The sequence below is a fragment of the Carassius gibelio genome, chromosome B8 (genome assembly GCF_023724105.1).
Source record: "Carassius gibelio isolate Cgi1373 ecotype wild population from Czech Republic chromosome B8, carGib1.2-hapl.c, whole genome shotgun sequence".
Taxonomy (NCBI): Eukaryota; Metazoa; Chordata; class Actinopteri; order Cypriniformes; family Cyprinidae; genus Carassius; species Carassius gibelio.
In genome coordinates, this window is record NC_068403.1 from 10,695,334 (window position 1) to 10,723,309 (window position 27,976).

The 27,976-nt window shown below is 37.4% G+C and overlaps 1 protein-coding gene across 2 annotated transcripts; it reads right to left on the minus strand.

Moving 5' to 3' along the window:
• On the minus strand, window positions 1-27,940 carry LOC127963886 (uncharacterized protein C1orf21 homolog). Of its 2 annotated transcripts, none has more exons than XM_052563974.1 (6): window positions 27,726-27,940; window positions 15,317-15,437; window positions 4,610-4,695; window positions 3,610-3,680; window positions 2,405-2,465; window positions 1-1,508 (listed from the first exon to the last, which is right to left on the minus strand). In XM_052563974.1, the coding sequence occupies exons 2-6, from the start codon at window positions 15,402-15,404 to the stop codon at window positions 1,470-1,472; spliced, it is 345 nt and encodes a 114-aa protein (XP_052419934.1). In that variant the 5' UTR covers window positions 15,405-15,437; window positions 27,726-27,940; the 3' UTR covers window positions 1-1,469. The 2 variants fall into 2 exon arrangements, with proteins under 2 accessions (XP_052419934.1, XP_052419935.1); XM_052563975.1 differs by lacking the exon at window positions 27,726-27,940 and adding an exon at window positions 19,862-20,072.
• Between the last annotated feature and the right edge of the window lie 36 nt (window positions 27,941-27,976).

Below are 27,976 nucleotides of genomic sequence, written 5' to 3' on the forward strand. Positions count from 1 at the left end.
TCCGGTGTCTTATATTTTAATATAAAAAGAAAACATTGAAAATAAAAATTAAAAAGGAATCAATCCAGTAATCATAACGACAGATGCTTGGCCTGCGCGGTGTCCCACAAAGTGACCCTACCTCACCTCATACTGTTTAAGTCTAGAATAGATCTATGAATTGTAAGAAACAACGAGAATTCATTTTAGCCAACACTACTGAATACTTTTGAGTAAGAAAGGCAGGGTGAGAAACGCATACAGGCCTAAGACAAACACCTCATCCCTTTGACAACGATTAACACAGTAAGACCTGGTTCTCTGACACAGATGAACACAAATACAGCCCTCGAAACACACAAAACAAAACAGACAACCCCAGTTCTCTGCCATAGTTTCTTCACAGTCATTAAAGCATTAAGGGCAGCATAAACAGTCAATACGGATCTTTAAGTGAAATGCTGCCAGTTTGTGGGTGGCTGTAAGGGACACATTTGGATGTGTGTGTGGGTAACTAGTTTTAAACTAGACATTATTTCTGTCTATTTTCTGAAAACTTTACAAATAATAGCAGGCTATACAAAATGAAAGTGTAAACCTGTGTGTGGAAAGAGGGTGTGGTGATAACTTTAGCTTTAAGTCTTTCTCTCTGTGTGTGTGTGTGTGTGAGAGCGAGTGTGTTATGGGGTCACCGTACAGTCCTGACCTTTACAGCACAAGCTTAAAGAGGTATGATTATGCAATAAGCAAAAAAACATTTATGGAACAAATCAATCTCAACAAATTTTTAAAAAGTCATTCAAAAGGCAGTGTCCAGACTCAAATGTTCAAAAACTTGCCACGTCGCTCTTATCAAAATAATCAGCCAGTTCATTTATATAGTCACTCTTCATAAAATATCTCTCTTGTTCAATCAGTTTTCCCCCCAAAAACCCACAACACTCCATTTTAAAATGACTCCCCGTTATCTCCAGAGGATGTTCGTAAGCTCTCTTCTTGTTCCTCCATATGCCTGCCACTTAAAACAAGGACTGGGAGGGGCATCTTTCTCTCTCTCCATATCCTTTCATCTCGCTTTCCTTGACATGATCTCTCTCTCTCTCTCTCTCTCAGATGGCGTCGTCATAGCCAGGCAGAGGAAGGGGGCCGTGTCAATGCTGGCCGTAGGAGGAGAGGAGCGAAGGGGGACGTGGGTCCTCATTTCATGTCAGAGTGAGTCTGTGTTGATAATACATGAAACGAGCTGTTCTTTCTTCACCCAAAATCATCTAGATCTCCAAGCAAGGCAACCCCAAGAGAGGAGAAAGGGTCAAGGATGCAACAGCTTATGAGGAAAAGTCCTGCATTCTCTCGCTCTCACAAGCACACGCTCTCACACACTCGCACGCACATTCGCTCTCAGATCAACAGAGTGTTACAGACATAGGAAACACTGATTTTTTTGAGTTCACACTCTATTTCCATCTCTGGCAAGATCTGGCGCCTCTCTGCTATGTCACATCCTCCTCCTCTGAGCAGTAGTCCCGCCCCTAAAGAATATGGAGAGAGAGAGAAAAAGACTAAATAAAAAGTGAGTTTCTGTCCTAACTAGCAGCAAAAGTGATAAGCAACGCTACATTTTGTGGTTGCCAGGTTGTTCAGACCACAAATATATAACTCAATGGACCAAAATTCTGTTCTTCATTAAAATTAAACCTAATTAATATTAAACATCAACCATGGATGAGAACAGATTGCTCATGGAAGCCAGTTTTTGGCACGGAATAATAATTAAAAAGGTAATTGCAACCTTCTCTCACAGTTTATTTCCCTCAGAACTCAAGAGTTCACATCTCGCAGTTATCTTTTTCTTATTGAAGCCACAAAATGAAAAAAGGTTAATGAGACTTTTTTTACTCACAATCGCAAATGCTTAAACTTTAAACATTTAGGTGGTGAGGTGATTATATGGGAACCAATGTAGATATATTGACAACACTCTCTGAACAAAGAGATACGTTTTCATTTATGAAATGCGGATAGCTACTTCTAAATGAGACTTTTTTTTCCCAGTATAAAAGCGCTACAACCTTTACATAACCTTATTTAAAACAAAATCTAAAATGTTAAGATTTAATAAATTGAATTCCAGTTGATCTCAGACCTCAAGAGAGACGAAGGCAGATAAGAGAGGGAGATGGAAAGAAGGATAATATTAGGAAGTACTTGGGGGAAAAAAGCAGAGCCATAAATATATCATTTTTTATCTCTAGAGGTCTACAGGAAGTTTCAGACAGGCGATTCACATGATGGAAGGACAAGACAATCTTTTAAATGTCACAATCTAGATAAACAAACAGTCCTCTGAAGGGTGGTTTAATGTACACTGGCCCTTTAAAATCTCTAACCCATCCGCTGCCTGCTTTACTTTTCCTCCCTCCCTCACCTTCTCAATCTTCTCATCCAGCATTCTGAAGAACTCCTGCTGACTCTCTGACGTATGTATGCTGAGAGAGAGAGAGAGAGAGAGAGAGAGATGGAGAGAGAGAGAGAGGAAGTTAGTGGGGGTAGGAGAAGGGAAGCAACAAATACACTAGAATTTTCCATTACAACAAGCATAAAGAACACAAACACTCTCTCACACACAAAGCTACCAGCTCCTGTAGGATCCAGAGTGGCTGGGCAGGAATCATTTTTATAGACATTACAGCAGGGACTATAAACCCTTGCCTCTCCACACACACACACACACATTAACTGAGCATTACTCCATCGATACACACATAAAACAATAATGAACATTCCCTCAAACACAATTTCTTTACCTCCAGACATTTTGAACACCATATGTGTTTACTGTGTTCGTAACATTCAAAGCTCAGTGAAAATTAAAGTCCATTAAGTCATAAACAAATAAAATATTAATGGTTAACAGATCACAAATGAGTTTACACATAAATAGTTGAAGATGTTTTGAAATATATTTTCATCTCATGCTAAATGTTTCATAAATAGCTAAACGGATCACCCAAATATGATTTAGTTCTTACTTCATTTTCCTTGATTTTCTTATAAGAACTACATCTTTTCATTCTTCAATTGAGCACAACAATATTTTGCTGAAAGTTCATGCTGCTCTTATCCATATAAACATAAATCAGAATTTAGGCTGTCAAGATTTTCACTACACTATCATAGCGGCTAAATTAATTCATGAAAATTATATTACAGATATTATAACAATTTTTTATTTTTCAGTTCAGTTTTCATCAATAGTTTAAAAGTACATGAGGTTGAATAAAACTATTACTAGAGTGAAACTATTCCTTCAAATGACTTATAATAAAAAATAAAATGAAAAATAATTCTAAATTATTAGCTCTTTTATTCTAAAACACTTTGAAACTGACAATTACATCATGTTTACATACAATAAGTTATGAATATGGCACATTACGCTCGAACAGAACATGCAAATGACATCCAGAGGGAATAAGACAGGCCACAAAGCAAAACAAACCACACACGATTTACAGACTTCTGGCACGTTTTCAACAGAGCAAGAACTTTAAAGCCCTCACCCGCACACACAAAACAAACAGAAACACACGCACACCGTAAACAGAAAGACACATATATAAACCCACTCACTTCGTCTTGTTGGCACTGGGCCCAGGCACCTCTTTGTGCTGTTTGGTCCTGTGCTGCGTCGAGCTCTTCTCCTGCAAACACACCCAGAATAAGCACGTTTTCATTTACTACTGTTCAAAACAAAGCCAAATTCAGCCTCCGCCGACCGTCCCTGGTGGCTCTCTGGTGCAGAGGCCCTGTCGGGTTCTGGATGTGTGCCAGGACCAGCTTCTCTGCCTGGAACACAGCGTGATACAGAGGCCCTGGGAGTGACCTTCCTCTGGCCACTGCTAATGAGAACGCTGCCCTGCTGAGAGACAGCGAGAGAGAGGGCTGCCCTCGCTTTCACTGCGTCTCTATTCTCCTCTCACCCCCCTTATCAGAACATGGGCATCCGAACACCTGCTCTGCCTGTACAACTTCATTAAGCCGGACAGTTTAAAGGGGCAATATCATGGAAAAAGGCTTTTACTTGCTCTATTGGAAATGTAATACGCTGACATACTCGTTCACAATGCAAGCAGAACATTTATGGAGACCAAGATGCAAAAAGGGGCAGAAACAGGACAATAATTGTATTTTGGATGTGAAATTAAAAAGTAATGAAGCATTTTATACCCAACTGAGCACATTATGCATTTAGCATTAACATATGATGACCCACATTTGCATATCAATGCCAATATTAAACAACTTGGCAGCGACATTATTACTCTTTTAACGGATGAAAAGATTAGCCAATCATAACGGTAATTTACATAATTTTTTATTGAGTGTTAAAAAGATGCATGAAGAAATTTGTCTGGTAATGCAAGTGTCTAAGCATGAAAGTGCTAAGAATTTCCCTCTCCCACATTCCAAACATGTCGTCACACGTGTGCACAGCATATGCTTAGTTTTACCTCTCAATGTATAAGCCAACAACGGGCATATGAGCCTCAAGCAATGTGTGTGAATACTAAGTAAAACATGACGGACACCACTGCACAGGAGGAATTTCCCAGGTGTGTGCGCCTCTCACCAAGTTCTCCTGGTTGCGTGCGTTTACTCTGTCTTCTTCTCCACGCATGTACTTCACTTCCTCCACTCCCTTCATCTTATATTCATCTACAACGATAGCAAAAGAAAAACACAAATTAGAGGTTCATTCTTGTATGGTTAAAGAAAAGATTCACAGAGAAATGCAACCTCTATCATAATGTCATTCCAAACCTATATGATTTTCTTAAGTGGAACTCAGAAGACATTTCAAAGAATGTACTGGTATTTTTTTCCATTCGGTTACAATGAATGGGCACTTTGTGTAGAAGACACAAAAACATTTCATAAAATATCTTGTGTTATCTTGAAAGTCTTATATAGGTGATAGATTTGTGTGAGAAGAAAGGTAATTAATGTTTGATAATCTTGCCCTTTAACTTACTGTTGTACTGAGTCAGTGAGTTGAACTTGAGAATCAAATCAGTCTGATTCATGAAAAGATTCACTGAAATGATCTGATTCAAAAGACTGAATCATTCATTAATCAGGCATCGACACTTCTCTCATGAACTTGCCCAAACAGCCACTGTGTAAACACGGTATACGTATAAATTGTACACATTCAGTCTTCATTAAATTATTTACATCCTTATATACCTTTTGTAATTTTTGAGCTTGACCGTATTATTCCACCTTCGCTTTCATTATACCGAGAAGAGTGGTTATATTCAACACATTTTTTTTTTTTGTTGGTTTGGAACAATGTGAGCGAGAGAATTTACATTTGAAAAAAACAGCTCTAACAGCTGAACGTTTTGGATTTTGCCCTTTCCCAGCCATTGGTAATTACCAGAGGCCATGTACGTGTTTGCATGTCCATACATTCACTTCCTCATAACACATACATACACCCACACATATACATAAATCCATCTTTTACTCTGTCTACAAATCAGCGTGAAGCAATCACAGCCCACTCAATCTCTGTTTATCTTCGCCTCTATCCGTCTTTCTCTCCTTTTCTCGCTGTGAACTCCCTGTCAGTTACCATCATGACAGCTGGAGTGGGCAGCCTGTGAATGTGACTCAGTGCGGCCCATCAGAACAAGCACAAAAAGCAAGATAAAGGAGAAAAAAAAAATTAAAAGAGAGGAATATAAAAGGAGAGAGAAAAAGAGAGGGAGCAACGCCACCAGTCTTTCACAGCTTGAGGAATGTAAACATGTCTCTGCACAAAAGACCACGCTTCAACATGCTGTCAAACACACACACACACACACAGCCAAACCAAGGAGAAACATCACACACAAATTAAAACCAAACTTTAATTGATTTGGATGTTCGGTGTTACACAAAATAGGCCTCCTGGTTCTCATAGAGCATATACACTACATACAGACATACGAATACATCGCTCTTCTCACACACACTCGTACGCAAGCAGGGTGACAGCATTACTAAAAAAGGAGATCTGAGGAACATATCATTCCTAATCCATCTATTCAGGGCGAGAATCATCCGTGTAGCACGCATCTCAGCGAACCAGAGGATTTTGGAGTTGCTCAGCATGAGAGAGTGACATTTTCTCTGTTTGGTATGTTCCAGACGGACTATTTTTGGAAATAAGATGAGAGGTTCTCTTATTCGATTTGCTAATTAGTGATAACAGCATGATGGCGACCTTTGGGACCTTATGGTTAGAAGGATGCTCGCTTTCTCGATAGGCAGAAATAAGATTGGCCTCTGTGCGACTTTGATTATTGTTATACTGAAGTATGACATAATATTGAAGTATAGTGAGGATAGAAAATGATAATGAGAATAACAAATGTTGCAAGCTGGATTTATGAGCATCATAGGATGTGTTAAAGAATGGCGGGGTAGTGAATATTTATATATAAATATTTTATTCACAGAATTAAAAAAACTCTGAATATAGCGGTGATTTTATGTGCCTTTTATTAGGCCATTCAATTTCCTAAAGGCTGTGATGGTAGGCAGTTTTGTGCCTGCTTCTTGTGTCATGACTCATAAGTATGACAGTACCAAGGCAAAGATATTTTTACACCATCTCCGATTTTTCCATTTCAGTGTTTAACCCCTGAAGATAGAGCTGGGCAGTTCTAACTCTGTGAACCACCTGCCAATTTCAAAAAACAACACACACAAATTCAGTCATTCATTATGGCATTACAAAAAAATGCTCAATTAGATCCCAGAGTGTTTTTTTTTTTTTGCATTCCAAATAACTGATTTGATATTATTATTATTTTCATATTTAACTTAATGAACAGAAAGAAGATTATGTTCAGACATGATCAGGGAGTTTGCTGTTGGGTTCAAAATGTTTTTTTTTTTTTCCTGTCTTTAATGAACAATCTCATTGCAGAAATTAAAATAAGTAAATATATTGAAAAACTAGTGTGTTCATGGCCAGACTTTTATTTTGACGGTGTTGAATGCGGCAGCGCCTGAGCACACACATCTCAAATTCTCCCTCTCATTCACTGTTGTTAACAGAACGTTAAACAGAGGATTAATGAATACAAAAACTATTATACTATATTGCTTTTATATTATTAGTAATAAAAAAGCAAACATCATAATACTTTCTAATTTGTCGCCTACATTAAGCAATTACGCATTTTTATCATTTAAACAAATCTTTGAATGGCTAATGAACATTTAATTTCCCAAACCTTGCAAACTTAGTCGAATCCAGCTTGTGAGGTCTTGAGAAGTGTGAATTTTTATTCAGCATGATCGCGTGTTCTGTGTGTGACGGTAATTTATGTAATTACACATTTATGCTTTAAACCACTTTCAAATGATTTCAAACTTCTTAAAGCATAATAAAAAAATTATATAGGCTTTATATCGGCTATAATGATGGTATCCTTCAGATGGATATACAGGGTGACATTTTACACTTATTGTTAGTCCTTCTGATGAATAAATGAATGAATAATGTCAAATTGATTTCTCATCAAATATTTGATATCTACTTGGCAAATATGGTCAATATGATTTAGCAATTATAGAGAAAATACTTACCACTCTGCTTTACATAAATCTTGTAAATAATTTGATTACATATCATTTCTGACAATCTCGAGACCGCAGTAATGCATGCTGAAAATTTGGCTTTGCCATCACAGGAAAAAAATACATTATAAAATATACTGAAATAGAAAACAGTTATTGTAATATTTCAGAATATTGCCATTTCAACTTTATTCTTGAAGAAAAAAATAAAACTCTGGTGAGCATTAAGCCAAAAAAAACCTTCCAATAACAAAAAAAATCTTATAAACCAAACTTCTGAATAGTAGTGTATGTACACCCCCCCCCCCCCCATCCACCATTCTTTAAAATAAAGCTGAAATTTAGGCAATTCCTTTTTCAGAACATCATCACACCATACATGCTAATCACTAGGCCTCCTATGGCCACTCTTTATCTGTGTTCGTGACAAGATGCTTTCTGACGTCCAGGTAATTAAGCTGTCCGGCTGCTCGTTCGGCTAAATCGAAACAAATCGGGCGACAAGACAGCTCCACAAGCCTGTCTTCCTCTCACTTTTACCTTCTGGCCTAATTTCAGATGTGTTCAGTGCTGTGAGTGGCGTGTCTGAGGAACATGAGTGGGCTGCTTTACTTTTAGAATCAGTGTGGAGAAGCTTTGCCCTGAAGCTATTCTGTAAGTGGGCGTCTGTTAACACAGCTAGTCCAGCAAAAAAGGAGGGGAGTTTGTCAATCTCGCACTCTCTTTTATAGTAGGTGGAAGATTACTCACTAATGTTATGGCGGAACAGAGAAGAGTTACGAAATAAACAAAAAAGAGACACGTTTTGTGCTACCTTTAGACACATGACCGATACCACACCTCTGGTTAAAGATCAGTCATTAAACATCTGAAGGCATGAGTCTAAACCTCAGAAGGGATATTGTCATCTAGATGATCTGTTGCGCTACTGTACGCCGTTGCAGTAAACTTTTGCTTTGTGAATGCAGTCACTTCGTGACTTTGATAAATGGCTGTATGAAATGTGTTAACCTCAGCCTGACAGTAAGCCACGTGTACACACACACCCTCTTATGCTTTGTTCCAACATATAGTGGTTTTATCTCTGAAGGTGGATGAATGGCTGTATTATTTGGCCAGATAGGGCGTTCCTACTGCTGGGTGGCCTTTTATTGTTAACTTGCATAACTAGCAATAATCTGTTACAATTAACTGGAAATAAATAAATTTTCTTGTCCATAGAATCAAATCGAGGGAAAAGCTTTGATTGTATTAACAATTCTGAAATGCATTATGCATCATATTGATGCATGAGTTTTCCATGCATCATTTTTTCTAATAATAAAAAAAAAACACCTACAAACTTAATAAAACTAAGCTCATGGGTTTGATTTGTAGGAAAAACAAACATGTTAATGTAAACCTTGAATGCACTGTAAGTTGCATTGGATAAAAGCATCTGCCAAATGCAGGTACAATGACTGGAAGATATTTATGCAGAATAAATTACATAAAACAAAAGATACTAATTATAATAAAATGTTAACCATCTATTCCTAAAAACCCAAAATTGATCTTTTACTCAACTTGAGTTATGAATATGAGTTTGCAGAATGTATTAATAAAAAGGTTATGCAATAAAAAGACTGTTCCAGGACTAATTTTAAATTTAAAGAAGTGCTAAAACAAATAAAAACCAAATCATATCTACAAATAGATATTAAAAAACAACAAATAAAAATGGGAAAAGGCCATAAAATTTCTAAAAATATATTGAAAAATAAATACTATAATAGTACAGTACATCATTTTAAAACGGCATGCAACAATGTAGTGTGAATCTATAAAAAAAACTTATGTTCTAGTTTTTTTTTTTACATAAATCTAAGATACAAAATGCACAGTGTAGCTAGATTCAAGAAACAAATGACTCTTACAAGCTGTTCTCCTAATAAATAGTTCAAAAAGACTAGTTACCAAGTAACTTTTAACTTTTCTCATTGCACTGCACCGCTGTCGGTCATGACAAATATGGCCGGCTCTTGTTGAAAATCAAATGTCTTCTGGTCACTTTGTCGGTGCAAATCGACGTCAATGTGCGCCCTGGTACAGACTAACGGCACACTCGCACACCATTCTCAACAGCTCAGTGCAGCTCACATGTAACCAGACAGCATATTCTCCGCCTGCTGCCTCGCTTGTTTGTATTAGGGCAGCTCGGCCTTTCCTGTCATTGTGCGTGCCGGAGATCTTGTGTGTTGTTGGGATCGACTAAGCACTGAATCACAGATGAGGACACACGAACACACAATCACTGCCTGTACACTGACACAGTTTGACTAGTAAACAGTCTGTTGGCACTAATCAAGTCAGGGCAGGAGCCGAGAGTTGAGAAAGAGAGAGAGAGAGGGGCCAAAGATGTCTCCCTCTGTTCTATTGATAGAGCTGTTTGACTGACAGTCAGGAAGGGCAGTGGAAAGAAGGACATTGGGCTGGCAGCAGAAAGAGAGAAAAAGAGCGAGTGAGAGACAAAGATAGACAAATAGAGCGAGAAGAAGGGGGGAATTCGCAATAATCCACACTAACCAGGTCACTGCTCTGTTCGCACTGGTGAATATAATACTCATCAATCTGTTGTTGTGCCTTGGAGTTCACTCAAAATATCAGAACGCCACATGTGCATACAGATCTCACACACGGAAAACAAATGAGGACCAGAAGATACAGTATAAACACTCACATCCTCAAAATATGACAAGAGGAAGTGCAGAACTCCGAGAAGTAGCCCTACATCTCACTACCGGTACTTCCCTATGATCAAAACATTGTCTAGTTGAATAACGACACTATCCCATGAGGCCACAGGACAGGAGTTAGTGTTCTTAAATAGTGGAGAAAAACAATAGGGCTGATGTCAATGTCACATGACAGTGTTAACAGTGCGGATAAAGCATGTTCAAACTGTATTGTTACTACACTCATGCATATATTATGTACATTATTATAGGTCTTCATTAAAAGCAGCAAATATATACAATTAAAATGGTATAGTAGCTAGTGTTATTGTTGACTAAAATTATAAACGTTTTATTTTGGGCTATTGAAATATAGCAGAAATAAATGAATAAAAGATTAAATGCATCACAAAAAAAATTAGAAATGTTGCTTTATGATCACCAGGGCTCCATTTATTTCCTCAGGAATAAAGATTAATCTGTATAAATTATGCATATATAATAAACTTTGTGAAGATGGTTTTAAAATTGTTGTTATATATTTTAGAGAAAATTAAATATAAAAAATAATGGCTTTAAATTATACTGTAATGTTAAATGTCTATAATTCATAGAAACAATTGAGGGAAAATGCACCAGCAGGACAAATTAAAAACATTGTAAATATGTTAAGTCATTGTAGCAGTAATAACGGTCTGTTTTTGCAACATGCAAAAAATATGTTGGCCAGTAAACTTTATCATGTCAACGGCCATTGGCAGGTGTGGCAAAGAGTTAGTTTTAGGCCCTTTTCTGAAGTACTCTCTCTTGAACATGGCTAAAGAGGACACTGAATGAGAAACAGAAAGGCATACCATGGGTGAAAAAAAAGAGAGAATGAAGTAAAATAGCTTAGGTAATAGGAAGGCGGGCAGAAAAGTAGGCAGAATAATAAAGAGGAGACAGTCCATCGCAAAGAAAGGAAGGAAATAAGGAAAGTGTGGCCTTGAGAAGAACGACAGATATGCAGAGGGAGGGATACATGTCAGGGGAGGAAAAATGGGAGTTTGTGATCCCACGTCACTCATTCTCTCCCTCGTTCTCAGACCGTTCCCCACCATCTCACATACTCTGAATCCTTCGAGACAGAGAGAAGAACATGGCAGGAAGAGGGAGAGAGAGAGAGAGGGAGAGCGGGTAGGCGGCAGCCTCCTGTGGCAGCTCATCGAGAGTTTCCTGTGTGGATTTTCTGCTGTTTTACCCCTAATTCTTAATCTCCTATAATCTCTGTCACTCTCTCACAGGTCGCACGCTAAGCGCTGCTGTTATCTAAACCCTTTAAAACATATTTACACCCTTTCACACACACAAAACTCAGCGAACACTCAGCGAATGAGTCATCACTCACTCCAGCTGATAACGTTATCCTCAAAACACACCCTGTTGGCACAGATGTAGCTGACAGTCTTTACATAGACACACACATCAGTATGACTGCTCAGAAGGATCCAACCAAGAATTCCCAGAATGTAATCAGCTCCCTAAAACATTGTAAAACATTAGTCACTGCCTGGACATAAATTACTTAACTGGCTGTCGTTTCTGCTAAACATTTAATCTCAAATGAGTCCTATGTCAATGCCAGTGATGTTCAAAGATGTCTGTCTGCCCTAGTGTTGTCAAAAGACCCGGTACTTTGGTACGAAGTCGGTACTAAAAAAAGTGTCATGGTACCAGGATTCTTTAAGCACCGGTGGTACCGAGAACCCGGTCAACCCGGGTCTTGACACATACAGCGTCATGATTTCCGTGAAGCAGAAAACGCGGACGGACTCTCAAAATCCAGTCATGAAAATGAAACTTACATTTTAAAATGGACAGTCACGAAAATTGTCAAAGTTACCATAAATTAATCAAATCAAATCTCCATATGGACCAGTATCTGTAAATGTTAGTTGAAATATGAATCCTGCATGTTCTGCGTGTCTCTGTGTGAATGAATGAATGGCAGAGACGTGCGGGTTTGATTACTACATAGACAGAAGCGAGTGACGCTTGCAGTAATTTAAGCATCTGCCATCTCAGTGAGGACATAAATACATAAACATCACCAGAACTGTTCTGAGTCACTTCACAAGCATTTAACGGTTTCATTTGAGTAAAACCATTGTCAATTTAAAGGTACTCACGACAACCTGTCAAAATAAGTTTTTACATAAAGGCATTGTGCTAAAAATATTACTATTATTTAGTAGAATGTATGTGATACTGCTACTGTTGAAAAAATTAATACAACTTTTTAAAGAAATCACAATATTTCTTCCATCCCCTATATTTACCAAAAAATAAAAAATGTTTTTCATTAATTAAAAGACAAATTACATTTGGGTGAACCTTTTTTTTAATGTTTTTCATAACATTGCCATAACATTCATTTTCATTGCTTGTAGAAAAATGTAAATACGATTGTAAATAACTATAAAGAAATGGCATTGGTTTTATTTTTAGTGATAAAAAGCGTGTTTTTTTTTTTAATTAGCTTATTTTTGTGTTTTGCTTTGGTACCTAAATTGGCACAGAGAACCGTGGATTTTCACTGGTATCGGTACCGAATACTGAAATTTTGGTACCGTGACAACACTAGTCTGTCCCTTACGTTTGAATTACTTCCAACATATCATGTCTGCTTGAATAACATTGATGGAGCAATCACTGCCGGTGCCTGTTCCAACTGACAATTCGAAGCATTACATTTTGCATTTAGCTTTAAGCATAGGGTTGGCCAACAATAAAAACAACAAATGTCAAATGACTCTTAAAGAGTTAGTTTGACAGAATCAAAAACACAGTCTGAGTAAGCATAGTCCAATTCACAAGTCAATGACTCTTGGTTTGTTTAATGAATCGTTTTGAATCGAATTTCAAATACACATCCAAAATCATAGTAGACAAACCTATACAAAAAAGCATTTTTGAGCTAATATTACCCACAATTACCCTATGAATGAGAAGAATCGTGTTTAAACTATGTACGAATTTGAAAGCAGTTTTAAGATAACAATTTTAGCTAATGCTTGCACGCAAACAGTAGACAACAGAGGTTGGTCTGTGTAATCAATATCACAATTTTATGATAAGGTGTCCCACTTTCCCCTTATTATCAAGGTACATAAATGTAAAGCATAGTCCAAGTATATTAACTGGGACAGAGCAAAAAAACATAGTGAAAAGCCGGCTCTTATCCTTCAACAATAGTCTAGTGGAGAAATTACATTCTCAAAATTTGACAGACTCACATGGAAATGAATCATATCTCTGGATATTTAAGAGACTGTCGAGAGTGAGTCCAATAAAAACCTTTAATTTTGGACACATAAAATCCATTTGTATGGAAAATGACTAATTCATCATTGAGCGGACTCTTATTTACTCTCCAAAGCTATACCTCTCCCAAAACACATGAACACACACAGGTAGACCAGAAGCAAACCAGCATCACAATAAGAAATGACAACTCAATGCTGTCCGATTACTTCATGTCTCATTCACCATGTATGAAGCGCATAATATTTCAGTGATAATGCCTTCTATTCTTGCTGGGTCTGCAATTGATAGCTTTCAGTCAGGCTCAAAGACCTGGAGGGCAAAACATCGATAAAACTGCAGCACAAGCCTATCAATTGTCCATCTGTTTCCCAGCCGCAAATATTTAGATCACCTCTCAAAAGAATAAAACAAAGGTACGTGAACAAAATGCAAGTTTTGGCCAATCGCAATCCATATTAAGCACTATTTCAATCATTAAACAGTGCGAAAAGGTTGTAAAAATGCTTAAAGTGCCTTTATATATTTAAAACGGTAATATTAAAACATCAAATTTAGTAATCACTATCAATGATTCATAGTTAGCTTAGCAAATTTAGCTTAGCAAGCAAATGAGGCCAGAATATGAACGCAATCCACTTCAGGATCAGTGTTTTTCTTATAATGGTTTTCTATGAGAAACCATTTAACGTGAAACTTTGCCATTGCATTCATATTCTGGGTTCATCTGCTTGCCTATACAAAATATACATCATCAATAAGGTGTTTACATAATTTTACCGTAATTTTTGAACAGAACAGATGCGCAGGACTCAATGAAAGAGAGAAAGTGGCCAGAAGAGGCAGTGAAATGTAGAAACATTACTGACCTGTTCGGGGCTTCAAGTGCAGGCCAGTTTCAATACGCTAGATAGTTTTATCTTATTAATGAGTGTTAAACTGCTAGTAGACTATTTATTAGGCTATTAATAGCACCCCATTATTATCATTCAGAGTACTGTGCTAAAGGAAATCAATATCGGATTGTAAATTTACATTTAAAAAAATTAGCAGAGACAGATATTCACATGGATTTATTGTTCAGGGACGGAGGGAGCTAGAGTAGAGAGCAACACAAAAATAATATGAGTCACAGCCTAATAATTCAATAGTGTGTTCAGTATTAGAATTTTTCAACAAATATATTGTACTAAGTTTGACATTTAGGCACTTTAGAAATTAAGTTTTAATACACTACCAGTCAAAAGGTTTTGATCAGTGAGATATTTTTTTTTAAGTCTCTGCATTTATTTGATCCAAAATACAGCAAAAACAGCAATGGTGAAATATTTTTTATTTAAAATGACTGCTTTCTATTTGAATATATCTTAAAATGTAATTGATTCCTGTGATTTCAAAGCTGACATTTCAGCATCATTACTCCAGCCTTCATTGTCACATGATCCTTCAGAAATCATTTAAACCTACCATAGTTTCATTACCAATCCAGACATTAAAAAAATTAGATATGCTATCCTCAGACAAAGAAATTAACATTTTTATTTGTAGCCTTTAGTGTGTTCAATAATTCTGATGCTTCAGAAAAATGGTTATTTGTTCCACATGAATGAGTACTTTTCCTGATGAAGTTGTGTGTGTGTGTGTGTGTGTGTGTGTGTGTGTGTGTGTGTGTGTTTGAAACTGACCAGAGAGGTCTCCGTTGCTGTAGGCTTTGCCCCGGCCCTCTTCGTCGTTGGGCACAGCCGACACCTGCTTAGCCGAGGTGCAGCCCATGACCTCACTCCCTCCCCCCTCTCACCATCTCACCTGAGAGAGACAGAAAACACATTCAACAAGGAGGCTAAACAGTGCACATTTAAAAAAAGGCAGAAGGGACACACGATAAGCTCCATTAGCATCTCTGCTGGGTTTCTTACTACCGATCATCAGGAAAAGAAAACACAGCCTGTTGAGCCTGAACAGATCCAGACATGCTTTCTATCACATCCCGAAGCCAGACATTCAGATTCATCTTTTTTATTTTCACCGAGTTACTTATGAACATGTGTATCTTCAAACTGAACCTAGGCCAAGACCAACACAAGATACACACAGCAGCACCGAAAAAAATGTGAACACACTTACAAAAGTACCAATGTCACTGCATTATAGAACAAAATATCAAACCAATGGCATTTACACAGAAAGAAATATAGCAAAACATGTAGGAAAGTCCGTTAGACTTAAGGACATTCTTTGTTCAAAATGAAAACAAAGTATTCTGACTCTTTCTGACTGACACATGTCACTGGAAAATGTTCATTGGGTCCTCTTTTTTTATTTTATATATATATATATATATATATATAGTCACACTGAAGGCATCAAGGGCTATTTGACCAAGAAGGAGAGTGATGGGGTGCTGCGCCAGATGACCTGGCCTCCACAGTCACCGGACCTGAACCCAATCGAGATGGTTTAGGGGTAAGCTGGACCGCAGACAGAAGGCAAAAGGGCCAACAAGTGCTAAGCATCTCTCGGGAACTCCTTCAAGACTGTTGGAAGACCATTTCAGGTGACTACCTCTTGAAGCTCATCAAGAGAATGCCAAGAGTGTGCAAAGCAGTAATCAAAGCAAAAGGTGGCTACTTTTTAAGAACCTAGAATAGGACATATTTTCAGTTGTTTCACACTTTTTTGTTATGTATATAATTCTATATATATTTCCATATGTGTTAATTCATAGTTATGATGCCTATATATATAGATAGATGCATAGATACTTTCCGGTTACAGCGGCATACAGTTGAAAGGTTTTTTTTAATGGGTTATTGGTTAAATCCCTGAATTATACTTTGTGGTTAACATAAGCTCAAGATATAGTCATGTTTTATTCTAGGACACAAAATATATCCGTAATATTCCCTCAAAGATTTCACTGACAAAGAAAGTTGCTAACAAGTGGCTAAATGGGAATACAGAGGTTGTCAGGGACATTAAACATCACACCGAAAAAGTAAACTGATCTACTCACAGTGCAATATAAATATGTTTAGCCTATTATGACTGACAGAACAATTAATAATTTAGCTGCTGCCTTTTGTTGTTGTTGTTGTTGTTGTGAATGACTTTTTAATGAATCTGTTGAGTCTATGATTAAAAGAATCACTAATTAGTCATTATATATATTATATACAAAAAGATACTTGATTGTCAACACCAATGAGTGTAATCATATAAACTACTGTATAAAAACACTGAGTGAACCAGTTATCTGAAAGTGTATTGGAACAATGGAACAATCCTATACGGCAGGGATCCTCAAATCTGGACCTCGAGATCCACTTTCCTGCAGAGTATAGCGCTAACCCTAATCAAACACACATGAGCATGCTAATCGGTGTCAATCAATGTCTTTGGGATCATTCGAAAATGGCAGACAGGTGACTTTAATCAGGGTTGGAGCTAAACTCTGCAGTGCATTGGACCTCCAGGGTAAGACTTGAGGAAGGGGAGCCATAGGGTTTTCGTCAAGGGAATCAGGGTGATTTTCAGGTTGGCCTACAAAGACACGTAAAAAAGTACTCTAGATGTTTTGCATTGCATATAAGAACACCTTCAAAATTTACGGTAGAGATATGAGAACATTTCATCCAGGAGGGACCCCAGTACCTCATGCTGGAATGGACTCAGAAAAGAAGGGGACAAATTGAGAGAGGACAAAACAGGAGAGCGAGATCAAACGAGCCGGTTACTCCTCCTCTGCTCTCTTTCCTCGTTTGAAGTCTTCAGGAGGGGCAGTGTTTAGCTCTGGCTTTAGCAGCACGGGACCCGGGACAAAGCACCAGGTGTACAGGCAATAGAAAACTGTGTATGTCGGCACAGATGAGCCTGACCGCTCTCTGCTGCTAGTCTTGAGTGAACAAGATCTTGGTACGCCATCCCATAAAAGCCTGTGAAAGTATAATCACCCACAGTAGGGTTTTTCGATGAAGAAGTGTTTAAATTTACACCATCTAAAGTCTGAAAATGTGCTCATCAGAATTGGAATGGCCTTCATTTGTGAAGTTCTACACATGCTCTGCCATTTGTTTTGCTGATGAAATATACTTGCCTTATTTGACAATACTTGGAGTTACAAATAAGAGTTTAGTACTTTCGGCTCGGCTTGACACCTCATGTTTAAATTCATTTTTCCCTTTAAATAAATGCAGAAACACTTGAAGACAACATGATTTGTCACACAAAATTCAGAATAGCATGCTATACAATTCAACATCCTATTGCAAAAATGTATTTGACAAATCGTGTCTGTTTAAAAAAGAACAAAATTTTTTTATAGTGCTGAAAAAGAGCAAAGAAAAAACAAAATTGTATTCATCCTTGTGTTACCTAACAGGCTGAGAAGTCTATTCACACAGTCTGAGACATAAACAAGAAGCCATCTGGGCACTTGTGTCAGGTTCACTTTCTCATGCGCAGACACAACGTTGACGTCTGTGTTTTGTAAAAGTGGTGTGTATACATGTACCAAGATCAGTGACTGGATGTGCGTTTCTATACAGGTCATGGCATGGTCAAATAGATCATTTGCTCAAGAGAACAAGGGAGAATTATCAAGTCACATTTTTTGGATGCACGTCCATGAATTTAAGGATAAAATTATATTACATTTTTGACTATAATATAAAAATTATTTTCACATTATGGCTGACAACTGATAAATATATATAAATTACTAACACACAATATATATATATATATATATATATATATATATATATATATATATATTTTTTTTTTTTTTTTTTTTTAATTACACAAGAATTAAGGAATTTTAATGTAAACTATGAAAAATGAATATTCATACTTTAGATACTGTATTTAAGATTACACGTGACATACACTTTTACATAAGGTGTGTCCCAAATCACGTACATATGCACTATTCTATGACGTTTTGTATTATAAACAGTAGAGATCGATCTATATGGGTTTTTCTATAGCCGATGCCGATGTTTAGAGGTCAGGGTCAGCCGATGGCCAATATGTGCTGCCGATTTTTAGGGCCGATATCTTGAAGTTTTCCCCTTCATTTGCATGCTAAAATGTCACACTAATAATAAGTGGATGCACAACATTTCTAAACTTATCATCATTTATTGAACACTGACTTGAACCATCTCTCGAATCTTAATTTTGTACACTGCACGGTATTAAAATAAAAATGTATCCAAAGTTAACCAAACAAATCAATAAACTGACCAAGTATTAAATGTATAAAACAGGTTATATAAAAATAGTTGCAGCCCTAATAATAATACAGCTGCAAACATTTTGCAGTATTAAGGTTATTGAATTATCGTTAATTTAAACAACGATCGATCATGGAAATTATCGAATATTGACATCTCTAAATGCAAATGAGATGGATGGAAACCTGATTATTGTCTGAATCAAACCATGCTTCCGAACAAATGTCATTCACCGTTCTGGGCAGCTCCACGGTGAGCACGGTGCTGTCTGTGAGCGAATATATATATATATATATATATATGACAAATATCGGCCGACCGATATATCAGTCGACCTCTAATAAACAGTGCGAGAGGAGTAATGCATTCACATGGAAAAATCCAAAAAGAAACCGTGCACTTTAAAAACAAGGACGATGCACTTGCATCACGCATCCCTCCACTTTATTTAGTAAATGATTTGATTGTAGTTCGTTCATGTTTTAGAAAAATCTCTTTTAATCTTTCACAAAATTCAGATGAAAATGTGGACAAAATTGTTATAGACAAACTTTCAATGTGCATAACACCTCAACCAATAACCATACCCTTCAATCCTTATATCTCAAGGAATTCAACCAAACACGCAGCTCTGACAATAGAAATTATTGACTAATGTGTGAGGACAAAAGAATAACCTCCTTTCTAGGCAACAGCCTTGAAGATGAAGTCAAGCAAAATAGCATCACACCCTTACTAACACACACACACGCAGCAAGTACACACCCTCAAACAGGCCGCAGGGCTAAGAGCTGTCTAAGCCACCGCTCACCCTGAAAAACAGGCTTATCAGGAGATAACAATAATCATGGGATGCAGAGCACAAGTCCTTTGAATCTCAGCTGAGACAGAACAACACAAACCCTTGCTCTGAAGTACCAGAGGAGACCCCATTCATTCATCTTCACCTGTGACCGAGCAAACAGGACAGCGTCCCCGACCATAATATTTACTCACCCGCAATGGCTGTAGCATCAACTCCGCGTCCCAGTTTAAACCGATCACCAAGCCTGCTGAGACACACAGTGAAAAAGTCTCTGTGCCATCATGATTATCTTACGACTAAAGCCTCTTTCTCTTTCGTTCCTTCTTTTCGCCTTAAGCAGTATGAGAGGTGGTTTGGGGGTGGAGAGATGTTGAAATAATAACGTTAGTGTTTAAGAAGGGAACTCGCTAACCACGAAAAGAGAGGGGCAACGAAAGGACTGTGGGAGAGACAGAGTGCTCAAGTCAGAGGAAGCAATGAGTCTGAGAAACAGATGGGAAGATACAAATGTCAAAGATGACAGTTTGTAACCATTTATGCCCCGAACTTCATCTTAAAGCTATGATGTGCAAACCTCCCAGCAGAACACTTTAAAAGAAAAACAACAACTGTAGACTACCTAACAGCCAAAACTAAGAGGAATCCCCAACTTCCTCCAAACAATTACCAACTCCATTATTAATTCATTTATTAAGAGTTTGTTAAGAGTTGATTAATTGGTTGGTAAGATGTCAAGTAGGTAAGATTTTGAAGTCTTTTTTTTGCTTACCATAAACACCAAATACATCAAAAAAGAAAACAGAAGTTTTGTGATTTCAAATGTATTTCTATTTTCCATTTTAACATATTTTAATAATATAATTTTCAGCAGTCATTGCTCCAGTCTTCAGTGTCTCATGATCCTTCAGAAATCATTCTGATTCTGATTATTTGGTGCTCAAAAAACATTTATTTTTATAATGTTGAAAACGGTTAAGCGGTCATTTTAACAAACGTCTTTACTCTTTACTGTAAAAATAACCTACTTTTATATCAATATTTGAAGTATTTTGAAATACACTTATTTTATATTTTCAGTTTTCAATTGAATACGACTTTTTTTCTTATATATATATATATAATTTTGTTATGTGTGTTTTATAAATTTTTGGTCGTATTTCAAACATGACTAAAAGTTCAGTTTGTTTTTATTCAGTTTATTTATTTATTTATTTTTATTTAGCATTTATGTCTTATTTCGATTAACAAAAAAGTTTAATAGATGTATTTTAGTTAAGAATAAAAATGCCAGTTTGCCTAAGCAAGCAGCACTAACAAATGTTTCCATAAAAGTTTTCCAAACACTGCTCTCAACTTTTGATGGAAATTAGCATATGAATAACTTTTCAAGCTAGCATGAGAACAGGCTAAAATATAAACTCACTCACCAATCCATTCTTACATAAAACGTCCCATTTAGTTGAAATGAGACAATTCACCAAATAATGGCGTCACATACTAATCGCACAGAAGCTCATTCTACTCCAGTTTCATGAATAAGGGCCAGTGTATGCAGCCAAGATGGTGGGGAAATCTTACTTGCAAAATCAGAATCGATCCCTCCATCCACTGTCACGCCGTGCCATTCAGGGCTGTCCCAACACTGCCTGCATCTGACTGACTCACGGACTTCACCCCTCAACAACTGATTTGTTCCCGTTACCTTTCCAATGTACGTGGGTTTGCGGCTTGGTGTCTTTGCCACTAGTCAGAAAAGAACCAAAATGACTCAAAAAAAAACATCACACACTTCTCATATGACTAGTCAAACGAAACCTTGAGTACCTAATTTTTCTTCTAAATCAGCGTTTTCAAAACAGCACACCTTTGTATCTTTCCTTTCTTCGATTACTAATAAGCGCCATCTCTCCTCCAGTGAACGCACGCACAAGGCTACAGCTTTGTGAATAACAACTCCAGGGTCAGGTCTGTAATTTTTCCGTATCAATCTCTATAAAGCTGACAAGCGCCTCCTGATTCTGCCTATAAATATTCATTTAAAATTAGAAAACCATCTATTATATACCAATTCTGTTGCCTGCTGCAGTATAATTGGTCTGCCCATTTCCTGGAAATACACACAGCTATCTAATAAGCTCTTGAAAGTCCCCAGATGAAAATCCCTCCCACTGTGCGAAACACATTTACATCTCTTTACAAAATGTTTACTAATTCAGCTAAATTTGAATAAGGTTTAAAAAATGTCATGCTTCCATCTAAATGGCACCGGTAATAGACAGCAGAGTTATTTAAACATTCAAATCAGCGCGTCTATCTGTCTCAGCACATACGCATGGCGCCTTGATGCAGGGACGGAGAGGACGTCCATGTCTGACAATAGCACAGGAGGATGTTTGATCTGTGTCATTTCAGAACAGCGAGCGCCGGTTAGTCACACACAGCCTTTAGCCTGACCTCTACCTTGTGGATCAAAAGCATGACACAAAACTCAACCTCAAAAGCCACCTTTGAACCACATGGGCCTTTCACTGGACGACTGGATTTGTAATTAATCTTGTAAATGCTTTCCAAGGCAGGAAGGATCGAGGACAGTTGGTGTACTATCTTAGACTGTACATTAAGGCAAGGCCTAAAATGCCACAATGCAAAGCTATCTACATGTGCAAATAATTATTTTCCTTCATTTTTTTAAGTCGACATGAAACACAAGTTGCATTCCTCTTTTCTTATTTGGACGTATCCAATTGAAACAGCATCTTGAAAAACAAACAAACAAACAAGAGATGGTGGTTTTTAATTTGGTCTATCGGGAATGGGATCGTTGTCATCTGATATTGCCCTGATCACATTTGAGTGACAGTTTGTTCTGCCCTCATACCGGTGAACACGTCATCAGAGAATAGAGGTCATTGCAAAAGAAAGGGGAAGCTTTATTGATGATAAATTAAAGATAAAGGGCATGTGAAAAATAAATAAATGTAAAAACACTGCAATATTTTATAATAAAAAAAAATCTATTTTGATTTTGTTACTTTAAAAAGCATGCATTGATAATTATTCATCAGAATGGTATACTTAAAAGGGTCATAAACTGCCTTTTTTAATTATTTTATACTGTTCTCTGAGGACCTCTTATAATGTTATCCAGATTTTTACAACAAATTTAGAAATATAGGCTATTTTCTGTCTTGTTTTGAGGCCCATCATCAGAACGCTCTGTTTGAATAGGCATGGCAGATTGTAGACTCGGAAATAAACACCCGCTGCCATGATTGGTTAACAGTTGTGGATGTTTGACAGACTACATCTTTCTTAGATGGATAAATTCTCAGTACATATCAAACAATCTGTAATAAGACATCTGTAATAAGACAAAATCAATATATAAATAAATAAATACACATACATATATATACACATACACAAACACACACACTCAGACTTGTGTGGTGCAACATTACTGTTGGTCATCTTGTTTCAATCTTTCTGAAAATCCTGTCGAATTGTGCCTTGTTTGTAAAAGAATCCATGGTGAAATGAAGAAAACAAACAACAAAGTTCTTACTGTGGTCTGGAACTCTATTAAAAATAATGTTCATCTACTCTTTCCTACGGTTGGGATCACTGGGAAGGCAATGCACAGTTTTTCCACAACTTGGCACTCCAGTGTCTAGTTTCCGTCTGAGCCATCTTTATTGTTTGATTTCAGCGTAAACCTGCATTTGCCTTTCTTGTTGTTTACACTGCATGCGCAAATCGGTGGGTGGGGCTAAACAGGCAGCATTATAGAAGCAGGCACTGATCTTCTGTGGAAGCGAAATTTAGCTGCATTATTACATAAGAGTAGAACACTCCAAATTAAGTTTTGCAATCTGAAAGTTAATACTGAAAAAGTAAACAATTTTAAAGATAAACCACATATGTGTTCAGTATAAAATGTACAATATGGCGATTATATTTAACATTTATTCAATCTTAATGGCTTTTAGGGCTGCACCATTATGACAGAAATAATTGCCAATTATTCCCTTGAAACTGTAATTGCGATTCTTAATTATGATTATCACAATTTACACTGAATTATGTTTATACCATTGTTTAATGCAACTGCATGCCGTATTTTTATATGAAAATAAACAAGCTGAAAACACTAGCTGAAAAACTTTTAGTGCTTTTCTATGGTATTAAGCCTAAAATGCCAAATATACATCGGATTGGTTTCTTCTTTAAATTAAAAAAAATATGAATGGTCTTATAATGTTATACTAAAATAATGGAAAACCCCTTAAGATAACATGTAGAAAGAAAAAAAGCATATCTTAAGTGTGCAGAATAACATAAGTGGACTTTAAACGATTAATTGCCACTAAGAACGATTATGTAATTTTGCCATCTGTAATCACGATTAGAAGACTGATTAATTGTGCAGCTTTAATGATTAACTTTAAATGTCATTCTATCATTATTATTAGACGATATATAAAGGGACTTAAAATAAACCCCTAAAGCAACCTAAGAACAATGAAATGTGTTCATGTGTTCAAAATGACATCCTTTGGTTACCAGCCCAGTTCATTCACAAGACACATTGTTTATCTTTTTGTATAGCTTTACTTCAAATGCAAACAAATTAAATGCAAATGAAAAAGATTGAAAGCTGTGGAAGAGTTAACTGAATTGAGTTTCAGTCAGTTCCTCAAACAACAGTGTAGCTTTAAAAAACATGAGGCATGAGTCATATGGACTTTATACATCAAATCACTCAAAAAAGCAAAAAAATAAACATTTTACAAATTATCTCGATTTGTGATACATGGAAGATGGATCCACTTGACCAAAATACCTCACACTGCATAAGAGTCAGATAAGGTTGTGTTGTCAATATACTAAATTCAAAAGTTGAAACACACAGTACACACACACACACACACTCACACACACACACACACACATGCAATTTCCTCGGTCATCAGAACCACACCACACACAGAACACCAACACCACCACCAACACCACAGGAACCTCGGACAGAGACCTCCAGTAACTATGGTATCCTCCCTGACATTGCATCATAACCCCATGAGCTAACTGGGTCTCTTTTCTCAGGTCCCATGAAGCACGCGGGAGAAACTGAATAAAACAGTGAGTGGGAGATGGGAGCTGTGATGGTGGAGAAGATTGAAATTGACTGACTGAGAGGAGGACCCAACTATTAATAGCCATTCAGTCTCTTCAGTCACCAGAACAAAAGCCATATGTGCGCAAAGCAACACACATGCTGCTTATGGATAAGAGAGAGACAGATGGAGGCGTCAGACTGATGAGAGATTGAGAGAGAGAGGTACAGAGCCGACCGTGTCTCCACCCGGAAACAAAGTCCAACTCATTTCCGTAAATTGGTTCTTTCGAACGGTTTGCATCAGAAAAAAAAAAAAAAAGTGACTGAGCAGTTCTTTTACATCATCACGTGGTTACTGACATCCCAGCATCCCCACAACATTCCTGTGAAGTCCTATGAAGCATATGTTGTTCATTATGTAAAGGCAGTTTATTTCAATTTTGTATCAGTTTATTGGAGCCATTAATCAGCTCATAGAAAAAGCTGTTTAGCACCTAAATCTAATTTGAATTTTACATTTTTATTTTTAAAAATAAAATTTTGTGGATAAAGAATTTGAAAATGTTATTAAAACCAACAACTACTTTGTATAAGCATAGTCTTACAATCAGGTTGTTGACATATTTCTAGTAGCCTGTTTTTATAAAATTTCTGCTGTTTTCTAATTTACTTTTCAGCCAGTCACTCCAAATGTTCTGTCTCAAGTGTGCGCATGTCAAAAGAGTAAATCCGATCAGAAGCTCGTGACATATAAACGCACATATCAACAAATAAAGCGATCACTTTTCTTAGCGTTCATGAAAACACTACGTTCGGATTCGCCAATCAGAATGAATTCATTCCGATGGAAGTAAAAGGTGCACACTGCACTAATACTGAAAGTGAAAAGTGAAAGTGACATACTGTAGATAATATTGAGTTTCTCACCGTTAGCACATAATAACCACCCTCATACATGGTATCTTTATTTGTTTTTAATAGCTGAATTAATATTTACCTGTTTATATATAAATATACATATAAAGCTGTGCTGCTCATATTAATCATGCAAAAAAGCCCCTCCCCGTGCCCAAAATGCCCGTGGAGGAGTATCTTAAAAAAGGTTGTCCATTATTTGGATGCATGTAAACGTAGCCAGTGAGCTGTCAAACCAGATCATTCAGAGTTGGACACATCTGAAAGAAGCAGTTGTCTGTAATGAGTAAGGGAACTCTAAAATTAAATTAATAACTTGCAAGTCAGATAGGTCTGACAAAGATTCAAGGTTCAAGGTACAGTGAGTTGGAGAGTTGTAAAGATAAATCACTGCAGTTCAAATTTGAGTCCACATAAAGTGAAAGTCGTGACATTTGGTACCCATACACAGAATTGGTGCTGTACATTTAACCCATCCAAGTGCACACACACATCAGTGAGAGGTGAACACCTCGTGAACACACACCTGGAGCAGTGGGCAGCTATATATCCAGCACCCAGGGAGCAGCTGGGGGTTCAGTGCTCAAGGCCACTTCACTTAACTTCCTTCCCACCTGCAACTCCTCAAACCCGAGACTTGATCCTGCAACCTTCTGGTTACATGCCCAACTCTCTAACCATTAGGCCACAGCTGCAATAAGTTAAATTAGTCAGTGAGTTGATGCAGGAACTGCTCAGACGATTCAGTCAGATTCAGTAATGAACAGAGCCATTGAAAAAAAAACATATTCAAAGAAATTATTAGTTTATGAATCAGACATCATTAAATCATGTATAAGACACGGTTCAATAACTAGCTGCATTCGAAATAGGCTAGCATACTCAGAGTAATTATTTTGGGAACATTAAAAAAGTATGTTCTATATTGTAAAAATGTGTGCAGTATGAATTTAATCCGGATTATACAAATTTACATTGGCCATTCCGTCATCATCATGTAACCTACCAGCATCAGTTGAATCTCTTCACTGTCATCCACAAATCCTCTACCATGGCCCCACGGGATAGGAAAGTATGCACTTTAGGCTCTCGCCAGAAGTTTTATGAATACTGTGAATTCATAAAAATTCAGACATACTACTCTTCTCACTGTTTTCGCCTACTATTGGTAACGTTAGATAAGTACAATTTCGCCATTCTCAGTTCAGGGAGTTGATTCGATTCTTCAACGAATCGATCGGTGCTGTTCTGTAGTCCAGTTCAACCCAGAAAAAAAAAATGAAGATCCGACTCAAAGGAATGATTCACTTACGAATCAGACATCGCTAAATCACGCACAGCTCCCTCTAGACGTAAACATGTCTGCCATTCAAACACACCGCCATACATTGAATGCGCGCCAGCGAAAACACTGCTTCTGAAAGCACAGTGACAGAAGGACACACACAGCTGCGCCACGCCGGAGACAGAGGGCGCATTGTCTGCCCGCAGGACAGTGGACACACACACACACACGTGTACGTGTGCATGCATGCCAACCCATGTGTATTTTGCTTTCTTTACATACAGTTCGGTAGTATCACATAAAAACACGGTGAAAAAACAATTAACATCATTGCAATGCGAAAGAAACCTAATAATAACCAATTATTGAGCTCACCCATTCATCTCTACCATGGCTGTCTCTTAAATTCTAGTATACTGCTTACCTAGACAGCACTATGGGTATAGTCGCCCAAAACACCACAGCATTCGTTTTGGACGCGAAAGATGCCCAAAAGTGCTGTGTAAACTGGCAGAGCACTAGGTTGAGACACAGCCCATACACCACCCCATGCAGCCCAGAATCAAGGTTCACAGATCAGATCAATCTGATCATGCAAAAAAGAAGAACCAGTCAGTAGCCAAAACAGGAATCGACTCACCAAAGACCAGCAACAAAGAAAAGCAATCGGGTTGCGTCTAACAATGAACACAAGCATCAGCGCAAAACTGCCTGTATGTGACAGAGAGACACTCACTTGTCAGAAGTGACCCGCTCGGTCCACTGGCAGCGGCTCACACTCACACACGAGCGCGCGCAGACGGAATGAGCGCCGCTGTAGTGATGTGGATGTGGACCGCTGGCTTACAGCCTGCGCTCCTGAGTTCTTCTTCTTAATCTATTGATGTTTTATGGCGGTTGCAAACCAGCTTTTGGTGCATATTCCGCCTCCTACTGGGATGGAGTGTGTGGCTACGATATCAAGGCAAATTAAACATATATAATGCT